At 43.1% G+C, this 24,301-nt stretch overlaps 2 protein-coding genes across 2 annotated transcripts in view; one reads left to right on the plus strand and one right to left on the minus strand.

Moving 5' to 3' along the window:
• Positions 1 to 16,089, minus strand: part of LOC109265826 (uncharacterized) — a 29,586-nt gene extending 13,497 nt beyond the window's left edge. Inside the window, exons 1-5 of the mRNA XM_053903800.1 lie at positions 15,877 to 16,089; positions 13,461 to 13,755; positions 8,413 to 8,788; positions 3,775 to 3,873; positions 2,133 to 2,307 (exon numbers count right to left, since the gene is read on the minus strand). Coding sequence (XP_053759775.1) covers positions 2,133 to 2,307; positions 3,775 to 3,873; positions 8,413 to 8,788; positions 13,461 to 13,755; positions 15,877 to 16,089 — 1,158 coding nt within the window. The remainder of the gene's footprint in view (positions 1 to 2,132; positions 2,308 to 3,774; positions 3,874 to 8,412; positions 8,789 to 13,460; positions 13,756 to 15,876) is intronic.
• Positions 8,161 to 24,301, plus strand: part of MICU2 (mitochondrial calcium uptake 2) — a 143,320-nt gene continuing 127,179 nt past the window's right edge. Inside the window, exon 1 of the mRNA XM_019447990.2 lies at positions 8,161 to 8,425. Within this exon, the coding sequence (XP_019303535.1) occupies positions 8,216 to 8,425 (210 nt within the window). The 5' untranslated portion in view covers positions 8,161 to 8,215. The remainder of the gene's footprint in view (positions 8,426 to 24,301) is intronic.

Consider the following 24,301-nt stretch of genomic DNA (forward strand, 5'->3'; position numbering starts at 1 on the left):
TGGAAGAAGCTACGAAGCAGTGCCTGTCCCGGGCAGAAGGCTCCCACCCTCACGATTACTCCAACAATCAGCAACAGGCACAGCGGCCTCGGAAACTTCCATGCCCAGGCTCCGTGCTCACACCCTCCTGATCCCAGACACGGCTTCCACTCAGACCCTCCTACCGATGGGGAACAGTCCCCCCAGCCCACTCAGCCAGCCCAGCCCTGCAAAACATCTCAAGCTCCTAAAAAGGCCAAGAGGACCTCCAAATCGCCACTACGGCCTAGTGTCTGAGTTCAGGGCTTCAGTGGCACAGGCCACATCTGCCATGTGGCTGCTCCTCAAAGACAGACCTCCAGTGGTCAGGCAGTCCAGAAGCAGCCCTATCACGCCCCCCGGACTATCTACATACCCAAATCCCCCAAAGAAGGTATCTACACCCCCAAAGAAGATGCTCTTGGCTTCACAGATTCAGCTCTACTGGCTCTAATTCGGAACAAGTTCCCCATCAATGGCAAGAGCTACTACTGGCTCTCAAAAGCCACCCAGCGTCTGCACAGCTCATCTTTGTCACCAACAACCACTTCTGGGCTCGTAGGCTTGTCTCTTCATCTGGAGGCCCACTCTCAACTCCCAACCCCCAAAGGTCGCAGCTAAAGGCTTCACAACTGGAAGAGGTCACTGAGGTCATGCCAGGAAGCAAGCCCGACTGAATACCTCATCCCTCAAGGCCATCCGCATCACCTCGCAGCAAACCAAGCAGGCAGCAGATCACCGACATCCAAGCCAACATTCTGCGTGTGTTCAAGGGGCAGCTCTATCCACCCTGTAAGTTACTGGAGGGTCACCTGTCACACCCTGTCCTTGCCCTCCTTGCCACAGCCCCAACATTTCTCGACGCCTAATGCTCATCACTGTCCCTGGGAGAGCCACCGAACAGTGACCATATCAAAGTAATTGTTCTGAATCCCTGAAGCACGAAACAAACTCAGGACAACCCAGTCAGTTGGAGAAAGACGCTTCCGAAAGGAACTTAGATTCTGCTGCCGGATGACCAGCCTCCAGCCCTGCCAATGCCCAGGGCACGAATCGCCTTGGGCGGGTGCTGCTGCTAACCGCATAGTCACCCAGCTTCGTGGCCTGAAGACAGAACCAACAGACCTGCTCTTGGGGGAAAGAAAAGCATAATGAAGTTGCAATTTTTAATTTTGTTTTTTTTTTTTAAGAAAGAATGAAAATAGTGACGCTTTTGCACTAACTCGATGCCCTCAAATTTTGCACAGTCGAAGACAGGCTAAGATATTCTGGATGTCCTGATGCACATGAATCCATACCACGGACTTGAAATTTTCTATGAAACCTTGGGATCAAGGAACATTTTGCTAGATTTTTTTAGTTCCCGTCCCAGTCTTGCCCTTGCTCACCTGGATATGACATGGCTCTTCTAACTCCTCCAGTCATCTTTTTTTTTTTTAATTTTTCTTTCTTTTAGAGAGAGAGAGAATGTGAGAGCAAAAACGGGGAAGAGGGACAGAGAGAGACAGACAATCTTAAGCAGTGTCTACACTCAGACATGGGGCTCAATCCCATGACCCTGGGATCATGACCTGAGATGAAAACAACAGTTGTACATTCAAACAACTGAGCCACCCAGGTGCCCCCTCCAATCATCTTTGATTTGCTGGAAATACGTGGCTTACAGTTGAAAGGCAGCAAAGGAGGAAAAAGTATTATTTTCCTTTCTTGGTGACATATGCAGAACTTTCGAGATATTATAACTGACTTGAAAATAATCAAGTTTTGGGGTGCCTGGTGGCTCAGTCGGTTAAGCGTCCAGCTTCAGCTCAGGTCATGATCTCACAGTTCATGGGTTCGTGTCCCATGTCAGGCTCTGTGCTATCAGCACAGAGCCTGGAGCCTGCTTTGGATTCTGTGACTTTCTCTCTCTGCCCCTCCCTTGCTCATGCTCTGTCTTTCTCTCTCCTCCCTCTCTTTCTCTCTCTGTCTCTGAAAAATAAATTGACGTCACAAAAAATTTTATAAAAAAAATAAATAAATAATCGAGTTCCCCGAGCATACACAGTCTGTCCCATAAATGTGTTTTCAGATAACATCTATTTTGCAACTTCAAACGTTGTGCCACCACTCACCCTTAAGTGCACTTCACTATAGCACAGGTCACTCTCCCCATGACGTGGAAGTGTTACGCAACCCTTGCAGAACAGTCTTCTTCTCGTTGCCTCGTGTCTAACTTCCCAGCATTTCACGCAACCTTTGCGACTTTTTTCCTCAGTGCATTTTTGTGTGTCCATTGGATTACAAACACTATTAAGAAATACAAAACCGAGAAATTGGTATGTACATTTTCTTTTAAAGTCATCTTGTAAAAGGCATCCTCAAATATTTAGAATAAAATTGTATGAGCTTGAGAATTACTTCACCACAATCTAGTCGGGGGAAATGGCGCAGGTACAGATGAAACAAGATGGATAACGGGGTGGTAACTGTTCAAGTCAGGGTAGACGTACATGGAGGTTTATCATGTTATGCTCTCCAGCGTTGTGTATATTTTAAGCTTTTCATGATAAAAAGCTTAAAAAGACACAAGTATCATGATTTCAGTACTTCGGTTAATAACACACTCCTTCCCTCCCTTTGAACATTTTTTTATGAGACAGCTTTTTGAGTTTTTACAGTTATTAAAAACTAGCATCTAAATTAACCGAACATAATGCCAGAATTTTGCATTTCTTTTGTTTGTTTGTTTTTAGGGTTTTTTTTTTTTTTGCATTTCTATCTCACAAAACTTAAACCAAAATTATCCAACTTAATGAAGCCAATTTAATCACATTGATCCCACTAGATATTAACATTTTTAGACAGTGCAAAACATTTATTGCACCTTTAAAACCAAAATTAAATTTTATTTTATAAGTACTATTTAATTTTTATCTCATAATTAAAATTTTACTATGAGCTTTTCATTGTTTAATTGTAAATGTGTTGGTTTAAGAAACAAATAAATGTACATAAAGCTTCAAAAAGTTTTAAGCATAAGGGCCACAATCCAATGTGTGAAGACCCCTGCCGGTGACAAAACCCCACAGGGGGAGCTGTTACTTATTTGTCTGTGCATCTCAGAGGTATGGCACTAAGCTTGGCACATATTTCACACTCAATCCAGTTTGCTTAACTTAAAAAAAAAAAAAAAAAGCCACTCTGGAGTGGCACAGAATGAGAATTTCAGAACTGGAAAAACAAACTGAAACCAAACGCCTCATTCTCCAACAAAGAGAGGTTTGGGAAGGTTAAATCACACAGCTAATGGAAGTGCGGTGAAAGAAATGTTTAGGAAGATTGATCTGACATAGATCTATGGGATGCTTCAGAGGAGAAAAAGGCTGGAAGCAACCGTGTGTGTTAAGAGGCGACTGCCATCATCAAAGCCTGCGGTAATGAGGGTGTAAACTGGGGTGATGGGCAGGGAATGAGAAGCAGAGGAGGATCTGAAAGACATTGAAAACGTACCCTTCACACTGCTTTTTCACTGTCAGTAAGATTTAATCTTGACCTATTTCTGCACAAGCTGATATCAATCACGATACCCAGATATTTTTACCCATAGCCCCAAACTGCACAAAAAAAGACATAATTAGCAATTCTTTTGACTCATCTAGGGCCTCTGAGAGTGATTCATACCCTTCACTACACAATTATCCACCATAAATATAGTTTAACCTCTGCTTATTCCAAGCAATGGTTCTTTAGAATGTCCATCTGTACATCACTTACTCTTTTGCTGTAGGATTAAGTCCAACCTCTTTATCTTTTGAGATCCTCAGCATTTTTTTTCTCCTCCACCTAAGATAATCAATCTTGACACACGTTATTCTGTAATACAACAGTAAGGAATCTTTCAGAATCAGGATAGCAAGTTTTGGGTTTTTTTCAATTTTTTTAAAGTTTATTTATTTTGAGACAGACAGAGACAGCATGGGTGCGGAAGGGGCAGAGAAAGAGAGGGAGAGAGAGAGAAATCCAAAGCAGGCTCCCCACTGCCAGCGCAGAGCCCAACACTGAGCCCAACACTGAGCTCGAACTCACAAAACCGTGAGATCATGACCCGAGCCAAAACCAAGAGTCGGATGCTTAACCAACTGAGCCACCCAGCAGAGCAAGTTTTAGTTATCTTCCCTAAACACGCTAAGATCAAAGATTCATTTCAGTTAACCTTGTCTTTTAAAATGGACATACGATAGAGTAAATGTCTTCAATAAGAAAAGCTGGTTGATCTCTTTTGTTCAAGACCAACAACCCAGAGAAAATCAAACTTTTGATTGTAGATGGGAAGGAAAATAATTTAGAGAAGCAGATGGGATAATGGGTGAGAAAGGCCAGGATAAAACTGAGCAGGCAGAAGGCAATCACTTGGGTAGCGTCTGACATGCAAAGTCTGATCAGGCCCTAAGGGGAGTGGGGGCAGAGATACTGGAAAAGAGGTATAAGTACCCCAAAGACAAACCTGTAGAGGGTCAAGAGAGCTGACAACTGTCCCACATATCGCTGGAAATACTGCAGAACCCCTTGTGGCCCTCAAGCCACTCAGGGTCACCCCTAAACCAGTTCTGCTCCAAACCATGCAAACGCACACTGTACCTAGTTTTCTCCCATGCTCACGACCCTACTCCGATCTCTGAGGATCCTATCTATGCAAACCTTCCTCGCTTTCCGAGTTCCAGATTAGGCTTCCTCTCTTTCCTAGTTGACCACTGTAGCCAACCACACTCCTCCTCCTTGGTGTTAACAGTCAAATGCCATCTTGCATTGTTTTCAATTCAGGCCTGGCCTCCGGTAAAAGCCAAGTTCCTTGAGAATAGTTTCTCTGTCCTATAACTTATGTCCCTCCTTCAGAAAAAAAGCACAACGTGAATGAAAAGTGTTCTTTTGGGGGGTGCCTGGGGGGCTCAGCGGGTTAAGCGCCCGACTCTTGATTTCAGCTGAGGTCACGATCCCGTCATGATCTCATAATGATCATGGGTTTGAGCCCCACGTCTCTCGCTCCCTCCTTTTCTGCCCTTCTCCTTCATGGGCACACGCACGCGCTCTCTCTCAAAATAAATAAATAATTTTAAAAAATAATTTTGGAGCTACCGGTGTTTCTATTCTGTTTTTCTCCAATTATCATTTAAAGCGGCATAGATCTTATAGTTTTAGAAGCAGTTCCTTATTTGGGGATCAGTTTATAAACTACATGGTTGAAAATACATCCCAGCCAAGGATGTATATTTTTCTCTACAGCTGGTGCTGAAGAGACGAACAAAGCTGGAGCCTAAAAAGACCAATATAGTCAATGCACTCAGACAAATGTCAACAGCTGCCAGGGAAGATTTCATACTTAGAATGGTTAGTCGGCTAGAAATTGGTTCTATTATAAGAATTTGTTTCCTCTGCAAAAGAAAAGTTTGAATACATTAAATCTTAATGAGAATTCTACAGGCCTGGGCACACAGTCCAAAAAAAAAAAAAAAAGGGGAAAAAAAAACCTAATTACAAAGCACAATTTTCCAAGTACATTCAAAGATTTTCAGCAAAAATAATTTAAATGAATTTTTTGTCTTGGAAAATAAATTATATAGATTTCTGATGTTTGATACTCAAAGAATGGAAATAGGCACACCAGAGTTTCATTTGTGCCATCTATTTTTTTCACTTATTCATATATTCATTCACGGAATGTCTAATACGTACTGGGCATTGTGCTAGGTGCTGAGGAAACAGAAAAATAAGATAGGCTTGCCCTGGAGGATGTCAAACTGTGGGTCAAATAGAATGTCTTTAAATATGCCCAATGCTCCAATGGGAATACGCAATAAGAATATTTGGGGCTCGGAGCCATGACTAAGTAATAGATGTGGGGTTTCATTAAATAGGTAGAGGAGGGGCGCCTGGGTGGCCCCGTCGGTTAAGCGTCCGATTTCGGCTCGGGTCATGATCTCGTGGTCCGTGGGTTCGAGCCCCGCGTCGGGCTCTGGGCTAACAGCTCAGAGCCTGGAGCCTGTTTCGGATTCTGTGTCTCCCTCTTTCTCTGACCCTCCCCTGTTCATGCTCTCTCTCTCTCTCTCTCTCTCTCTCTGTCTCAAAAATAAATAAATTTTAAAAAAGAAATTTTTTTAAATAAAATAGAGGAACAGTGGGAATTAGACAGTATGTATATACCTAACACTACCATTTTAACCATGGTTTCTGGAAGCCAAGAGTATAGCGCAAGGTAAGCAGAAGGTAAGGTCTCCGTCAAGCTCATTTGTGATCAGAGGGCAGGAAAAACCCAGAAGTTGAAGAAGATAAACTGACACGGGTGGTGAGTCTACAACGTGCCGGGCATTTGTGCACTTTCTACAGAAGGTCTCCTTTCATCCCCCAATGCCAAACCATGGCAGAGTTGTTTACAGTGGAGAAAACCGAGACTCAGAGAAATTAAGTTAATTTGCCCCAAATCACAGTGATCATCCTGGCACAGCCGGGATTCTGACCGTGTGGTCTGGCTCACACATCTCGGTGTGATGAGTCTCATCTACTGCCTGCTGGCCTGGGAAGGCACACGGAAAGTGGTTTCAGCAGCCGGGGGACAGTGAGGAAGCTCTGACTGCAGATGTGGACAAGCTGGCGAAGGAAAAGGGAGCAGGAACCGAGGGCAGATCGCGACAAAACGACCTGAGAATTCAGTGGTCAAATCAGACTCGCTGTGGCACTTGTTTTTTTTTGTTGGTTTCACAAACTGCAAGGTGACAGTGACTATGTGGTCGGGACCTTGCCACCATTTTGGCTGCAAGTTACTGCATAAAGCTTCTCCTTGGGACGCTTCAGAGGCTGAAGCAAGCTTATTAAGGAAACGTGCTCTGCAAAGTAAAGACCAAAGAACGGAGGGTCGGAGGCTACCAAACAAAGGCCTCTGCTTAAAGGCACGAGCCTCAGCTAAATCGTCTCTTCTGACCGTCGCAACAACCTGGACCGAGGCTTTTTGTTCCAAGCCTGCACAGGGGAAAACATCATTGACGACAGTGACGTCGGGCAGGTGTCCTGATGCATCTGACTTGGTCCCAGGTGGGACGACAGGTCTCAAACACTTCACTGGGACAGAATTTAAATTCCACATTCAGCAAATGCTGATCGCCTGAAATAGGGCGGCTCTGTTTGCGAGTTCATTAGAAAATACCCCGTCAGAGTGAGCAGGCTGGGCTAGGGTATGATGTGGCAAAAATGAAAGAGCAGTCAAGAATACAAGAATAGGGAGGACGAACAAGACAGACGGGGAAGATGCTATTTTTCAGGTTTGCCAGTTTTGCAAGATGAAAGCAGTTCCGGAGACGGACGGTAGCGATGGTTGCCCAACAACGTGAATGTCCCAACACCAATGAAGTGTGTATTTAAAAACGGTTAAGACGGTAGCGCTGTGCGCATTTTGCCACAACTGAAAAAATAAGTTTAAAGTTTGCTTAAGCTATTAAAGTGAGATAAGAGAACACGCTCACATTAAAAAAAAAAAAAAAAAAAAAACTTGCTTTAAACACTTTTGTTTACTAGAAGCTGAGCGAGCTAATTGATGTTATTTTAAATGGCCCGTGGGAAAGTAACTGCAGCGTCTGTGGATTTCAGAATAATGATACAAGTAGTTGGAAGAAATTCTTAACACGCGTAGGCTCGTGGAATTTGAAACAGATGTAGCGTTAAGGACTATGCAAGGTTTTTCAGTTACACGCCCCAACTTCTTCCGGGATGGGCTTCCACTGCTAAGCTCAGGCCCATCAGAAAGGCAAACCACACACTCGATCACAGTTATTGTCCGCAGTGCCCGGCTCACCCGTCCGTGCTTGCCCTCCAGCCCGCGGCGCCCACCAAACAGCGGCTTCTCCCTAGCGAATGACACGTTTTCCTAACGAAAATCGTAGGACCTCCCTACACAATAGGGGAGCTATCTCGTTCTCGACTGCGGAGGCCACTTGGGGTTCTGTTGGGACCCCTTTCCAGCTACCCGGCTCCCTTGCACACGCTCCCCTACCGCCGCTGCGAGCTACGCGGCCGCAGCCGCCCGCGGAAGGCAGGCTCCGGGGGCTGGACGGAGGCCGTGCGGCTCTCGCGAGACCCGTGGCCGCGCGGGAGTTCTCGAGTCGTGCGACGAGGCGGCGGCGGCGGCGGCGGCCCGGGACTCGGTGATGGATGGGGCGCTTCCGCAAAGATGGCGGCGGCTGCGGTAAGAAGCGCTCGGCTGACGGCCTGGGGCGGCCGACTGCGGCGTGGGCTCTCCGCCGGCCGGCGGGCTTGGCCGGGCCCCAGCGCCTTGGCGGCGGCAGTGGCCGGCGTGGCCCTGGCAGGCACAGGAGTGGCGTGGTACCACGGCCGCGTGAACGTCGCGGCGCCCGAAGGCAGGCTCACCGTCTTAGCGCAGGTACGGGACCGGTCCTTTTCGCCAAGCCCACCAAGCTCCTCCCTCCTCGGACTCCCGGCGGCGGAGGGTGAGGGCTGCCGCGGGCGGCCCCGGCTCCTCTGCCGGAGGCCACGTTAGGGGCGCCGCCGCGGAAGGCCCCGGACGGGTGGGAGGCGCTCCTTTCCAGCCGCGGCCCCCGCCGCGCGCGCCCGAGGGCATCGAGGCCGACGACGGGACGCGCAGCCCCTCCGGGGGGAATCCCGCGAAAGCCGCTCGGACACCCAACGCCCGAGACGCGAATGGAGACGAGGGGTGTGGGCGTGTCTTGGTTTGTGGATTTCTCACTACACCTGGCCCGCGCTGCCTCCCTTCCTGCTGGTGGTGCTCAGACGCTCGGGGGGTGTGTTTCCAGGACTCACCTTCGTAACTAAATCTTCACGACTGGTTCTCTGCGTAGCGTGGTGAAGTTGTCCTAATAGATGACTTTTTTTTTTTTAACCGTAAAAGTGCCAACCATAAAAATTAGCAGGTTGATGATTTCCAGATTTTATCATCACCCGTGGGGAACAGTATTACATGATTATAAACCTTAATCTTCGGTAGACTCTAAGTACTAAGCAAAAGACGTTTCTTCTGAAACCTCACGTTTAAGGGACAAAGTTCCCTACTTCAGTGTAAAAACTGCCCGGTAAAATATTTGAAAAAGTACTACTTCTTAGATATTTTATGTACTTTTAATAAGTTTCAGTGTATGCGTTGCTTTGAAAATTGGAAATCGTATTCTTTGTTAGGTGTACCTTGTATCTTTTTTTTAAGGGTCTCTTCTGTTTAAAAAAATTTTTTTTAATGTTCATTTATTTTTGAGAGAGAGACAGAGGGGGGCGGTTTGGGGGTGGGCAGAGAGAGAGGGTGACACAGAATCGTAAGCAGGCTCCAGGCTCTGAGCTGTCAGCACAGAGCCCCATGCGGGGCTCAAACTCAGGAACCGTGAGATCACGACTGAGCCACCCAACGCACCCCTACATTTTACCTTTCTAATGAAAAACCCAAGGAACGGTCAGATACAAAGAAAGAGAGGAAGACAGGCCTTGTGAATTAAAATTAAGCATTGATAAATGATGTTTTGACTTGTATTAAATTAAGATGCCATATGGGTAACAGGTTCAATAACTTTCCTATCCTCTTACCATTTCTGATCATAGGTGGGAGGATATGTCTTGTGGTATTTTATGGCATTTTTGTTAGTTCTTCTGGTGCCAAGGATTCAATTTATTATTCATCATTGGTTTCTCTCTGTTCTCAGCTCTTTTTTTTTTTTTTTTTTTTTTTTTAATGTTTATTTTTGACACAGAGACAGAGCTTGAGCGGAAAAGGGGCAGAGAGAAAGAGAGGGAGACAGAATCCTTAACAGGCTGCAGGCTCTGAGCTGTTAGCACAGAGCCCAACGCAGGGCTCGAACTCATGAACTGTGAGATCGTGACCTGAGCTGAAGTCAGATGCTTAACCGACTGAGCCACCCAGGCACCCCTCTCTCTGTTCTCAGTCTCTTATTTCATTCTGTTTGCTACCTTTAGGTTAGTCTTACGAAGAACGACTTTTTAACCACATAGCGTACCCTTCTTCAGTAACCATTGGTGCCTCATTCTGCCTAGGATAAAATCCACATTAGAAAATTTTGATACTCAAAGCCCATTGTGGTAATATTCTAACCCATCACTACTCAGATACACCTTCCAGTAAAAGTGATTCACTTCCTTTTTTTTTTTTTTAAACATTTATTTATTTTTGAGAGAGACAGAGCATGAGCCCAAGAGGGGCAGAGAGAGAGAGGGAGACACAGAATCTGGAGCAAGTCTCCAGGCTCTGAGCTGTCAGCACAGGGCCTGACACGGGGCTCGAACCCACGAGCCGCAAGATCATGATCTGAGCCGACGTCGAGGCTTAACCAATGAAGCCACCCAGGCACCCCTAAGGTGTACAACTTGATGTTTTTTTATACGTTGTGAAATGGTCACCAATAACGAGTTAATTAACATACCCATCTCCTCACCTAGTTACCAAAGAGTATGTGTGTGATGAGAACACTTAAGATTTATCCTAAAACAAATTTCTAGTGTATAATAACAGCATTGTTAATTGCAGTCGCCATAGTGTATGTTAGATCTCTAGGACTTACCTCGTTTAACTGAAACTATTATCCTGTGACCAACATCTTCCCATTTCCCCCAACCTCGGGCAGCCACCATTCTGCTCTGTTCTTCTATTCAACTATTTTAGATTTCACATATAAGTGAGACCATGTAGCATTCGTGTTTCTGTACCTGGCTTGTTTCACTTAGCATATCTTCCATTCTCATCCTTATTGTTGGGTGGCAAGATTTCCTTTTTCAAGGCTGAATAATATTCCCGTGTGTGTGTGTACATGCACATCACACCTTTTCCTTTCAGCCATTGATGGACAGTTGGTTATTGTAAATAATGCTGCAAGGAATGTGGGAGTGCAGATATGTCTTCACAATACTGATTTCATCTCCTTCAGGTACGTACCCAGAAGTAGTGCTGCAGGACCATGTGGTAGTTCTATTCTTAATGTCCTGAGGACCCTCTGTATTGTTTTTCATGATGCCTGTCCCACTTTACTTTCCTAGCCAACAGTGTAGAAGGGTTTTCTTTTCTTCACCTCCTTTTCATGACTTGTTATCTTTTGTCTTTTTGGTAATAGCTATTCTGACAGATGTGAGGTGATACCTTGTACAAGTTTTGATTTGCATTTTCCTGATGATTCATGATGTTGAGCACCTTTTCATATATATGTTTGTCTTTTGTATGTCTCCAAAAATGTCTGTTCATGTCCTTTGCCCATTTTTTAATCTGGTTATTTTATTTATTTCTACGGCCATTTAGTTTGAGTTCCATTTATATTTTGGTTATTAACGTCTTATCAGATGTATGGTTTGCAAAAATTTTCTCCCATTCTGTAGGTTGTCTTTCAGTCCGTGGTTTCTCTTTGCTCTTTATAAGCTTTTTCTTTTTTTTTTTTTGAGACAGAGCAAGCACTTGCATAAGCGGGGCGGGGGGGGGGGGGGGGGGGGGGGGAGGCGGGGAGCAGAGGGAGAGGGAGAATCCCAAGCAAACTCTTCACTGTTAGTGCAGAGCCCCAATGCAGGTCTCAACCTCACGACCATAAGTGAGATCATGACCTGAGCCAAAATCAAGAGTCGGATGCTTAACCAACTAAGCCACCCGGGTGCCTCACTCTGCATGAGCTTTTTTGTTTTTGTTTTTTCAAGTTTGATGCAATCCCACGTGATAATTTTTGCTTTTGTTGCCTGTGCTTTTGGTCACATATCCAGAAAATCATCACCCAGACCACTGTCAAGAAGCGTTTTTCCCTATGTTTTCCTCTAGTAGTTCTGCTGTTTGGGATCTTACATTTTTTTTTTTTTTTCTTTTTCTTTTTTTTTTTTTTTTTAAATTTTTTTTCAACGTTTTTTTTATTTATTTTTGGGACAGAGAGAGACAGAGCATGAACGGGGGAGGGGCAGAGAGAGTGGGATCTTACATTTAAGTCTTTAATCCACTGTGGTTAATTTTCATATATGATGTGAGGTAAGCATCCAGTTTCATTTTTCTGCATACAAATATCCAATTTTCCTAATACCATTTGTTGAAGAGACTGTCCTTTCGCATCGTGTATTCTTATTTGGGGTCTCTATTCTGTTCCATATGTCTATTTTTATGGGACTGTCACATTTTTTTGATGACTATGCGTTGTAGTATATCTTGAAATCAGTAAGTGTGATGCCTCCAGGTTTGTTCTTCTTGCTCAAGATTGTTTTGACTTTTCAGAATCTTTTGTAGTTCTATATGAACTTCAGCATTTTTTTTCCATTTCTGTAAAGAATGCCATTGGGATTTTGATAGGGATTACATTGAATCTGTAAATCACTTGGGTACTATGGACGTTTGTTTTTTTGTTTTTTTGTTTTTTAACGTTTATTTATTTTTGAGACAAAGAGAGACAGAGCATGAACAGGGGAGGAGCAGAGAGAGAGGGAGACACAGAATCTGAAACAGGCTCCAGGCTCTGAGCGGTCAGCACAGAGCCCGACGCGGGGCTCGAACTCACGGACCGTGAGATCATGACTTGAGCCGAAGTCGGACGCTTAACTGACCGAGCCACCCAGGCGCCCCAGGACGTTTTTTTTTAAGTAGGCTTTACCCTCAGCTCAAAGCTCAACCCAGGGCTTGAACACATGACCCTGAAATCAAGACCTGAGCTGAAATCAAGAGTCGCATGCTTAACTGAGCTACCCAGGTGCCCCGGTAGTATGAACATTTTAATATTAATATATTAATTCCTGGAATGGTTTTGAACAGTTAAAGATTAAAATTAAAGGTAGGATTTATCTCTGTCAGGGTCCAGTTAGGAGACAGAAACTTAAACCAGTTATTTGAAAGGTGACATTGAATATGAAGGATGACCTGGTAAAAGAAGGTTGACTGCTAAAAGTGGAAGGAAGGACTTTAAGAGGTCCAGAAGTAGCAGGTGTCAAAAAGTAGCTACTACCTGTAGGTGAAAGGAAAATAGACAGTGAAGAAGGAACTAAGGATTTGGGAAAACTCCCCTCCAACCCTGAGGGGTTGAGCTGAGATTTAGCTTCTTTGAAGAGGACTTGGCTGCCACAAAAATATAAAGACCACTATTGGTAGCTCTGGCCGGATGGCGCAGGCCAGAGCCAGTCTTTGGAAGAAGCTTGTCACTGCTGGAGGGTGTATGGGGGCTGGAACCGGTCTCTAGGTTCGACCCACTGAAGAGGGATGTGGCCCGAGGGCGTGGCCAGAGCTCCCGCAGAAGTAGCACCTGGAGCTACTCTTTTTTTTAATGTGAACTTTATTGTCAAATTGGTTTCCGTGCAACACGCAGAGCTCATCCCAACAGGTGCCTCCTCCGTGCCCATCGGAGGCGGCCTGGTGGGTTGTGTGTTGGCCTGATGCCACCCCCCACAAGAGCGGCCACGGAGTCCGCCTGTAGAGCTGTCGGGAAGCCGCCCACCTGGCGGGAAGCGTCTGGCCTGAGTACGGCGTAGCCAGAGCGGCTGCACCTGCCTACTGGAGTTGATTGGAAATGGCCCTGGCTGGTCTGTGAGGGCTGCTGGGCTCCAGCTCAGAATAAAAGAGGCAGAAGGCTTCCGGCCTCCGCTTTCTTGCAGTGTCACTCCAGTGCTCTCTGTTGACTGAGACTGAAACTGTTCTAGCGACCGAGGGGAAAAGTCTGCAGGGGGTTCAGTTCCAGTATCACAAAGCAGGACGAAGGAGGGTAGATGAGGCGCGGAGACAATCGATGACTCCTGTGGAGTTCAAGAGTGTTTGTCCGAGGTTTCAAGGGACAGGGAAACCTCCATTTGACCACCCGTTACGAATGGTACCAGGTGGGTTGCATATTGGCGTTCTGTGCGTTGGAGAGGATACGTGGGCACTTGGTACGGTCCGGCGTGTCCTTTGTGTTTCTTCAGTTAGTTGTTATCAAGGAGTAAAAGAACAGACAAAGTGAGCTTTTCTCACGTGTTGTCTCTCTAGTGCTGAACTTAGGGCCTGGCGCTTGAAAGGTGTTCATTAAATGTTTGTTCAATGTACATTTCCAAGGTTGCAAGGTACACCCTTCTCCACCAGAGATTTCTCATGGAATTAATTATTTCTCTTTGTAACATTCCTGGTATTATGGAAACCAGTAATTAAGGTTTAGAATATTTTCATTGTAGGGGTGCTTGGGTGGCTCAGTCAGTTAAGCATCTGACTCTTGGTTCGGGCTCAGGTCATGATCTCACGGTTCTGTGGGATCAAGCCCCGTGTCAGGCTCCGTGCTGACAGTGCTGAGCCTGCTTGGGATTCTCTTTCCCTCTCTTTGCCCCTCCCCCTAATGGGCTCTCTCTCAAAATAAATAAATAAACTAAAAAAGGAATATTTTCATTGTAGTCAAAAAAATAAAGAAGTTACAAACACTGTTGAAATTGTCATGTTTATATTATTGAGACTGATGACAATAATGATGGCAAGAAAATTAGTGAGGTCAGAGTGATCATTAATTTTATGTGTCAACTTGGCAAGGCTGTGGTGCTCAGTTGTTTGGTTAAACATTAGTCTAGATATTACTGTGGAGGGGGTTTTTAAGATGTGATTAACATTTAAATCAGTAGGCTGTTCAGTAAAGCAGATTACTCTCCACAGTGTGGAATGTAATCCAGTCAGTGGACCGCCTTAAGAACAAAGCTGAGGTTCCCTCAGAAAGAATTTGATCTCCCGCAGGCAACGTAGAAACCTTGCCTGAATTTCCAGTCTCTTACCAGAAATTCCAGCCTGCCCCACAGGTTTTTGATTTGCTGTTGCCCACAATCTCATGAACTGATTCCTTAAAATAAACCCCTCACTCCCTCTGTCTCTCTTTTCCCCTTGGTACATATAGGATATATGACTATCTTATTGGTCCCATTCTCTGGAGAACCCACAGATTTTGGGACTGGTGATTAGGATGCTGCTGTAACAAGTATCTAGAACCGTGGAAGTGGCTTCGGAATTGGTTACTGGGTAGAGGCAGGAAGAGTTTTGAGGCACGTGACGGCGGTGGCCTCGATTGCCTTGCGGAGACTGTTGCTACCAATGTGAATGTCATGGGTGCTTCTGGTGAGGTCTCAGATGGAGAGAGGAACACGGTAATGGAAACCGGAGCACAGGCAGTTCCTGTGATAAAGTGGCACTGGGCCAAATTGTGGTCCACTCTTTTGGGACAAGTGGAAATTGTGAGCGATAAAATTGGATATTCAGTTGAGCAGATTTCTAGCAGAGAGTTGAAGTCATGGTCCAGTTTCTCCTTGCCGGACATAGTAAAATTTGAGAAGAGAGAGAGAGAAATTAAGGAAGGAATTGTTACCCAAAAGGACCGGAACCTGAAGGTTTGGAAAGCTGTGGGCAGCTCTAGATTGTGAACAAATGAGAAGGACGCTCCGCAGAGAAAACTAAGGATGTGGCTCGACAACCATTTGCTGAAGAGATTACGTGTGTTGCTCCGGAATCCAGTCAACCAGCTTGGCAAAAAGGCTGCCAGGGTTAGACTGGAGGGAGCAGAGAGCGATGAAGTGAAAAGAAGGACTTCTCCACTTCTTCAGGCACAGGCAAGAAGCAGGTCGGTGGAGCTGTCTAGCTGCAGACGTGTTACCTTTCCAGAAAAGACCAGAACAATTTCGGAAGCACAAAGCACCCAGCCACGGAGGATTATTCTCAAACCGTAAAATCCGGTTTGCTCTAAATTTCAGGCATGCCTGGGACCCATGTCTTGGATCTCTCTTTTCCAAATGGTGAAGTCTGTCCTGTGTGTGTTCCCTCGTTGTATTTTGAAAACGGATGACTTGACTAGTTTCATAGGTTTACAGAACAAGTAGACTTTCACCCTAAGAAAGTCATACCCTGAGTCTCACCCAGACGTGATTGGGAGAATTTACATGATGAGACTCAGGACTCAGTTGATGGTATTTAGATAAGACGTTGGACTTAAAGTGGCTGCTGGGCTGATTAGAACTTTGGAGGATGTCGAGGATGAGGAGAGTGCATTTTGCACGTGAAGGCACGTGACTTTTGGAGGCCCACAGGGTGGACTCTTGAGGTGAGCTGTGTCCCCGCAAAATGCACATGTTGAGGTCCTGACCTCCGTTACCTCAGACCTTATTTGGAAACAGGATTGTTGTAGACTTAATTAGTTAAAATCAAGAAGAGATCGTATTGGAGTAGGTTGGGCCCCTGATACAGTATGTCCTTATAAAAGGGGGAAGTTTAGGTGCACACAAAGGGAGAACGTCATGTGAAGACTGGAATTATGCTGCCACAGGCTGGGGAAATGCCTTCAGAGGGAGCATGGCCTGTGGACCCCTCCATCTCAGGCTTCTGGCCTCCAGACCTGTGACACAATAAATTTCTGGTATTTAAACCACTCGGTTTGTGGCATTTTGTTTCAGGAGCCCTAGGACACAATGCAGTTAGTATTTGGTCTGACTCTAGGAGCTATGGCTTCTAGCCGTTTTCTATCAGAGAGACTTCTCGAGATCCAGAAGAGAATCAAATGGGCAGCCTTTCAGAGATCCCTTTTATATCTGCCTTCTATGTGGAAGGTAGTACTCTGCTACTAAAACTTGAAAACAATCTTAGATTGTTAAACTAGTCATCTTATTAGAGTTCAGCATACATCAGGTATTATAATGCCCTTGAGTTTTCCAACAAAGCTTATATTTTTAATGCGAAAATTACCAATATGAAAACCAGTCTTGTGGACCAGAAATTGGTGTTGCAGTTCAGAAAATACACATTTTAAAACCATACTATAAGAAACTTATAGTTTCAAGGTTTATGAAAAATGTGGCTTGTTGTGTGGGAGAATCACCTTGATCTTCTAAGGGGAGAAGTTATTGTGTACATTGAGGTCATGTGTTGTTTTCTTGCGTAATTGTGATTATGATTTAGTTGTCAGGTCTGATTTTAATGATTTCTCGTTAATTTATTTCTCAATAATTCTCATTTCTCTTTATTGACTTTTTTTAAATACATTTTCCTCTCTTGATGTTTTAATTTGCTTGCTTTTATTTAAGTAAAAAATTAGAAGAAAGAAACGTTTTGTTTTGAGAAGAGAGTGCACATGAGCAGGGGAGGGGCAGAGAGAGGGGGGAACAGAGGATCTGAAGTCGGTTCTGTGCTGACAGCAGAGACCCTGACGTGGGGCTCGGAGTCATGAACTGTGAGATCATGACCTGAGCTGAAGTTGGATGCTTGACTGACTAAGCCACCCAGGCACCCCAAAAAAACACTTTGAAGATGGATTCATATGAGGATCTTTCATGCATGATGAAATGCCTTACACACGAACATATCTTAGAAGTGATATGTGTGTGGATGTGATTTTTTGTTTAGATCCCATTTAGTAATCTTGACCTATATTTCTGGAATGATATTTTGCCTTTTAATCCTGCCTCACCTTAGATTTGTGATAGAGCATGTTCGATGGTGTAAAAGGTAGACTGCAGCAATACTAATCTGTTAGCAATTTGCAGCACGAAATGGCATTAGCTCTTAGAAACTGTTTCTGAGAACAGTCTGGTTTTTCATGCCTTTAATTTTCAAATTTTGACATCCATGATAATTAGTGGTTTCTGTTTTATCAGTTCCTGTTAATCATTAGGAATCCCTCCTTCTGGCTATCCTAATTATATCCATGGAGATGATGATCTTGAAGCCTCCTTTAATACCTCCTTTCTTTAACTTTTCATAATGTTTTGTTTGTGCCTTCAATTAGCATTTGCATTTTCTTATGAGAAAATCTAGTGTCTAGTCTAACAACGTTAGCCTTTAAGTTCAGAAACTATTTTTTGTATTCTGACTCATAGCATTTAATTTGTTAAAATATCTAATAACTTTAAAAATCCTTATTAAAGTGAAATTAATTAGAGTGTCAGCACTCTGGTACTTATATTGTATTTCATTCCATCTAGGACACTTTTTTACATTTTAACGTATCTGAAATTGGGATACATTTTAGAGTCAGTGGTGTTTTATAATCCCTTTTGTCCAGGTGGCAGTCATGGCCTAGATGTCATTGCCTGTTATTGTGAGAATTTTTTTTATTATACTTTTAAAGTTTTATTTATTTATTTTGAGAGAAAGAGAGAATGTCCGAAGCAGGCTCTGTGCAAACTCATGTGCTGTGACTCCCTGACCTGAGCTAAAACCAAGAGTCGGTCGGGCTCAACCAACCGAGCCAACCAGCTCCCCCCTCCTGTGAGAATTTGTCCACATTTTTATCACTTAAATTGAGATACATTCATTGTTTGACAAAACCTTAGTCTTTAGAAGAGAAATCATGGGCATAGAAATACCTCTCAAAGAAACATGAAAGCACAGTTTCCCTCAGATCAGAAAGTGATGCTTAGGGCAGGAAAAAAAGGCAGAACAGGCCAAGAGGGGTCAGAAGAAGATGCTGATTTGTCACTGGGGTCAAATCATGGTAGACTAACATAATTTGAGGATTAGCAAATAGTATTACAGGGTCTTCCTAAATAGGTGTCAAGATTGCCTTAAAAGTCTTTGGTTTTTTTATAGTTCACTTATTTTTTTTTTATTTTTTTATGTTTATTCATTTTTGAAAGACAGAGACAGAGCACAAGCAAGGGAGGGGCAGAGAGAGAGGGAGACACAGAATCCGAAGCAGGCGCCAGGCTCCGAGCTGTCAGCACAGAGCCCGTTGCGGGGCTCGAACCCACAGGCTGTGAGATCATGACCTGAGCCGAAGTCGGACGCTCAACCGACTGAGCCACCCAGGCGCCCCTATATTTCACTTATTTTTATAACCTACCTAGAATGTGGGTTTGGAGGTGTTGTCGAGGAAAAAAGAATACGGCAGAATATCCTATTCCACTCACTGTCTCACATTATAAAACTTTGTTGATGTGTTACATTAATTTTCACATAATTATTTCTATAGTTAATTCTGTTGTATAAATTTATTATAAATGCCAGATTTGATATTACTTAATAAATTTGATTTAGGTGACTTCATGTTGGGAGAAAGCAAAATGCTTCCCAGAGTGCAATTCTAAGTTTGGCTTCTTTGAATCTAAAAAAAAAAAAACCAAACAAACAAATCAAGATGCAAGACTCACTGAAATTCCATTCACCTTAATAATTAAACGTCGGTTTAATTATTAGTCTCTTACATAGTCGAAGGTGGCCAGAAGGGGTAGACCTCCAGTTGTGAAAAGATGTCCTGGGGATGTACATCATGGTGACTGTAGTTGATAATACCGTATCCTATGTTTGAAGGTTGCTAAGGGAGTAGTTCTTAAAAGTTCTCATCGGAAGAGAAAAACATTGTTCCTGTGTGGTGATGGTTGCTAACGAGACTCATGGTGGTGATCATATCAGCGTGTGTACAGACAACAAATCATTATCTTGTACACCTGAAACCGTATGTTACGTGTCAATTATGTCTCAATTTTTTTAAAAAAATTTTTCTTTAACATTTATTTATTTTCAAGAGACAGTGAGAGAGCATGAGCAGGGGAGGGGCAGAGGGAGACACAGACTCCGAAGCAGGCTCCAGGCTCAGCTGTCAGCACGGAGCCCGACGCAGGGCTCGAACTCACAGACCGTGAGATCATGACCTGAGCCGAAGTCAAACGCTTAACGGACTGAGCCACCCAGGTGCTCATTTTTGACTTAGGCTATTTTCAGCTTACAGTGGGATTTTTTGGGGCCTCACTGCATCATAAGTGGAGGAAGATCTGTATTTGAGTAATGGATCTGCCTGTATGTAACCGGTCTCCTGGAAGATAGGCCTTGGGCCTGCCACGCCTGCTCCCCTCACACCTGACCAAGGGGAAGGAGGAAGAGGGGGCCTGCAGCCAATTCTTGATTAATGGATCTAAAAGGAGAGGACTTGTAGCATAAGTAACACAAAACAACACCTTGCCTAGGATGCAGTAAGGGACAGTTTCAGAAATGTCAGAAGGAAAGAGGGAAGAGGATGCCTGGAAAAAAGCAACTTCCAGGAAAACAAAAGTGGGTATCTTCCCCCACTGACTTTAATGCTGTCATCGTTGGTTTTTCGTTTTCAACTATATTTGTATGTTTATGCTGAGCTTGATACTGAAATAATTTTAAATGGCTTAGAAAAATGCTGTTGTGGGTAATAATTTTTAAATGGAGAGAAAACTAGTAGATACAAGATGAAACTATAGAAAAGACGAAAGTAATGCTATGAGATCTTGTGTTATACTTGTGGTTAATCACAAATTTGGTTTTAAATTTAGCAACAGGCTCAAAGAGGGGAACAGGCCAGTTATATGCTTCGTTGTAGTCAGTTGTTTAGAAACAACTAAATCTGGGAACAGGACAGTTATTTTCTCCTGTTTCGCAAAGAGAACACTGTAGCATCGTTATAGTAATAAGTATAGCAAGAGGTTTCATATGGCAGTTTTTTATAATTCAAAGAGGAATATTTGCATAGCCAGAAAATATTAGATGGGTTTACCTTTACAGTTTAGTCTTTTTTAATGTTTATTTATTTTTGAGAGAGTGCGAGCAGGGGAGGAGCAGAGAGAGGAGGAGACAGAATCCAAAGCAGGCTCCAGGCTCTGAGCTGTCAGCACAGAGCCCAGTGCACAGGGCTCGAACTCCCAAACCGTGAGATCATGACCTGAGCCGAAGTCGGATGCTTAACCGACTGAGCCACCTAGGCACCCCTATGGTTTAGTCTTGAGAAAACCTTTCAAGGAGGAAGGGCCCACTTAAGTCTGCTGCTGCTGAGATGATGAGAACACATAGTTGGGCTTTGGATGTGGCAGTTGGGAAGGTGTTGGGGACTTTGACAAGAGGAATTTCAGTGAAATACTGGGGGGAGAAATTTAATTGGAATGTATTAAGAAGAGATGGCTAAGGAAGGAAACAAAGGATATGAATAGAGATACTTCTTTCTAGAAGTGCTGCTCTAAAGGGTATTCAAGAAGGTACTCTGACAGGCGTGAGGTGGTACCTCATTGTGGTTTTGATTTGTGTTTTCCTGATGATGACTAATGTTGAGCATTTTTTCATGTGTCTGTTAGCCATTTGTATGTCTTCTTTGGAGAAGTGTATATTCATGTCTTCTGCCCATTTCTTAACTGGATTATTTATTTTTGGGATGTTGAATTTGATAAGTTCTTTAAAGATTTTGGATACTAGCCCTTTATCCAATACGTCATTTGCAGAGATCTTCTCCCATGATGTAGGCTGCCTTTTAGTTTTGTTGATTATTTCCTTCGCTGTTCAGAAGCTTTTTATCTTGAAGAAGTCCTAATAGTTCATTTTTGCTTTTGTTTTCCTTGCCTCTGGAGATGTGTCTGGTAAGAAGTTGCTACAGCCAAGGTCAAAGAGGTTACTGCCTGTGTTCTCTCCTCTAGGGTTTTGATGGTTTCTTGTCTCCCATTTAGGTCTTTCATCCATCTTGAATTTATTTTTGTGTAGGATTCGAAGGGGCACATGCACCCCAATGTTTATAGCAGCACTATTAACAACAGCCAAATCATGGAAAGAGCCTAAATGTCCATCAACAGATGAATGGGTAAAGAAGGTGTGGCACGTATATAAATGGAAAATTAACCTTCACGAAGAACGAAATCTTGCCATTTGCATCAACTTGGTTGGAACTAGAGTGTATTATGCTAAGCAAAATAAGTCAGAGAAAGACAAATACCGTATGATTTCACTCACATGTGGAATTTAAGAAATAAGACAGATGAACATAGGAAAAGAGAAGGAAAAATAAAATAAAGGCAGAGGGAGTCAAACCATAAGAGACTCTTAACTATGGAGAACAAACTGAAGGTTGCCGGAGGGGAGGGGAGTGGGGGGAAGGGCTAAATGGGTGACAGGCCTTAAGGAGGGCACTCTTTGTGAGGAGCACTGGGTGTTACGCAGAATTGATGAGTCACTGAATTCTCCTGAAACCAACACTACACTATATATTAACTAACTTGAACTTAAATAAAATCTTGGAGAGGAAAAAAAAAGACACAAGATATGAGACCAAGGTCAGGTTTTGTTTTTGTTTTCAGATGTGAGACAGTAGATGAGATTTGAAGGCTGATAGGATGACATAATAGGGAGGCAAAAATTGTTTACAGATCTGTGAGGGATAATTATAGGTTGAAGTCTTTTGAGAAGGGAAGTTGTGTGGAGTCAAGACCACAAGTAGAAAGGTTGGACTTTGACAGCAAAAAAGATTCTTCTGTTGGAACAGGAGTGAAAGCAAAGGGTTTGGTTAGACCTAGAAGCTGGCTATAGACCGAATTCCCACTTTCCTTCTATGAAAAAACAGACAGGCAAAAAGAGCCTGATTGTGAAGTGGTCTGGAAAGATGGGCCATGTCAGAGGGATCTATACTAACTGCTACAGGAGAGAAAAACCCCTAGAGACAAAGGGGAGGGCATAACCGAGTTCATGAAGAAGGAGAGCTTAGCAACCACAGTCATGGTGAATACAGGACTAATTTGCCACAAAATTCGAATGGCTTTCTCTTAGTGGGTTTTTCCAGTGTGGCTAAAAGGAATACCTGATAAGTTATTTGGAAGAAAACTCGGTATTATGATTTTAGTGTAAGTAGTATCCTGCACCATGGCATTAAGTTTTAAAATATTAAAGTCTAAGATAGTAAGAGAACACCAAAGATGTTTTGCTTTCCTTTGATAATATTTAAATTCACATTTGAACTCGTATTTTACATTTTGTGTGTACAACCCGACTAGAACAAATGGTCACAAATTTTAAATAAAAGCAAGGAACATAGATCATGTTTAAACAGTCAAAAATATATATTAATTGAGAAGTGAATTTGCAAGTTTCATTAAATGTAATGCATTTCTATCATATATCAGTGAATAATTTACAAGCCCCAATAATGTAATTAATACAGTGGAGCTGTTTTAACTTGCTGTGACAACCCTACTCAATTCATAAAAAAATTGGTGTTGCTCTCTTTTATTCTAGATTGTCTGACTACATTTGTGGTGATTATTTTTGTGAAAAGAGAGTAAAAGACATTAATAATACCATTAGCAATTGGGTAAAACTTGAACTTACTGGGGTGTACTTGGGTTGGAGTATATTTGCGTGCAGTGCTTTGGGTTTAGTGATAGTACATTTAAAATTGGTACGCCAAGGGCAGTAAACTTTACAGCAACATACAGGAGTTTAATAACCGTGAAACGTTGAAAGCCCAATGAAAACTAAAGCTTTCTTTAGTCAACAGTAAAGCAAGAATGCAGACATTTTTATTCTTAATTGCCTCGGGTAAAAATGTCTCTAGAAACAGATAAGTGATGACAAAGCTTTGATGTTAATAAACCCAAATGGAAGTAAAAAATCAAAGTGTGTAAATAGCTAGATTATGAAAAGAAAGATGACAAAGTTATACCCTGCAATTAGATGTAATTTGTGCTTTTGGCATAGCTATTTGTCCTACATGAATGAGAGGTTGTCTTACTCTCCTTCCTTGAATAATGGGAGGACAGTACTTACATATCCTACTGTAAATCTTTTGTGGTACTTGTCTGGGGGGGAGGGGCAAGAAAGAAAGAAAAGCAAATTGTATATCAAAGCAGAAGTGTATTTTAATCTTTCTTTTGCAGTTATGTTTAGCTGAACCCAAGTAAAAAATCCCTGATGCTCTTATTCAATCAAACATATGTTCTAGTAGATAATGTATACAAATTAATGTTCTTGTTGTTGTGCCTTTGGAGTTTTATGAGTTACAGCAGTGCATAAACGCCTCTCAAGCCACCAATAGTAGCAATATATGAATTAAAAGTTGAATAGGATTGAATGAGATAAGATTGTTAAATGTTTCAGATTATAAACAATTTCATTCTAGAAATAATACTTAACCACATATTTAAGTACAGCCTGGTCCATGTGGAAAATTTTTGTTGGCATGTATGAAAGTTCCATGAATGTGTGATGTGTAGAATAAAAGTTGTGATTGCTATTAAGAAATACAGCCTTGTAAAATCTTTTTTTTCTTTTTTTTAATATGAAATTTATTGTCAAATTGGTTTCCGTACAACACCCAGTGCTCATCCCAACAGGTGCCCTCCTCAGTGCCCATCACCCACCCTCTCCTCCCTCCCACCCCCCCCCCATCAACCCTCAGTTCTCAGTTTTTAAGAGTCTCTTATGTTTTGGCTCCCTCCCTCTCTAACCTTTTTTTTTCCTTCCCCTCCCCCATGGTCTTGTTAAGTTTCTCAGGATCCACATAAGAGTGAAACCATATGGTATCTGTATTTCTCTGTATGGCTTATTTCACTTAGCATCACACCCACGTTGCTA

Source organism: Panthera pardus, unplaced genomic scaffold (assembly GCF_024362965.1).
Source record: "Panthera pardus isolate Hobbes unplaced genomic scaffold, ASM2436296v1 HiC_scaffold_1, whole genome shotgun sequence".
NCBI classification, from domain to species: domain Eukaryota; kingdom Metazoa; phylum Chordata; class Mammalia; order Carnivora; family Felidae; genus Panthera; species Panthera pardus.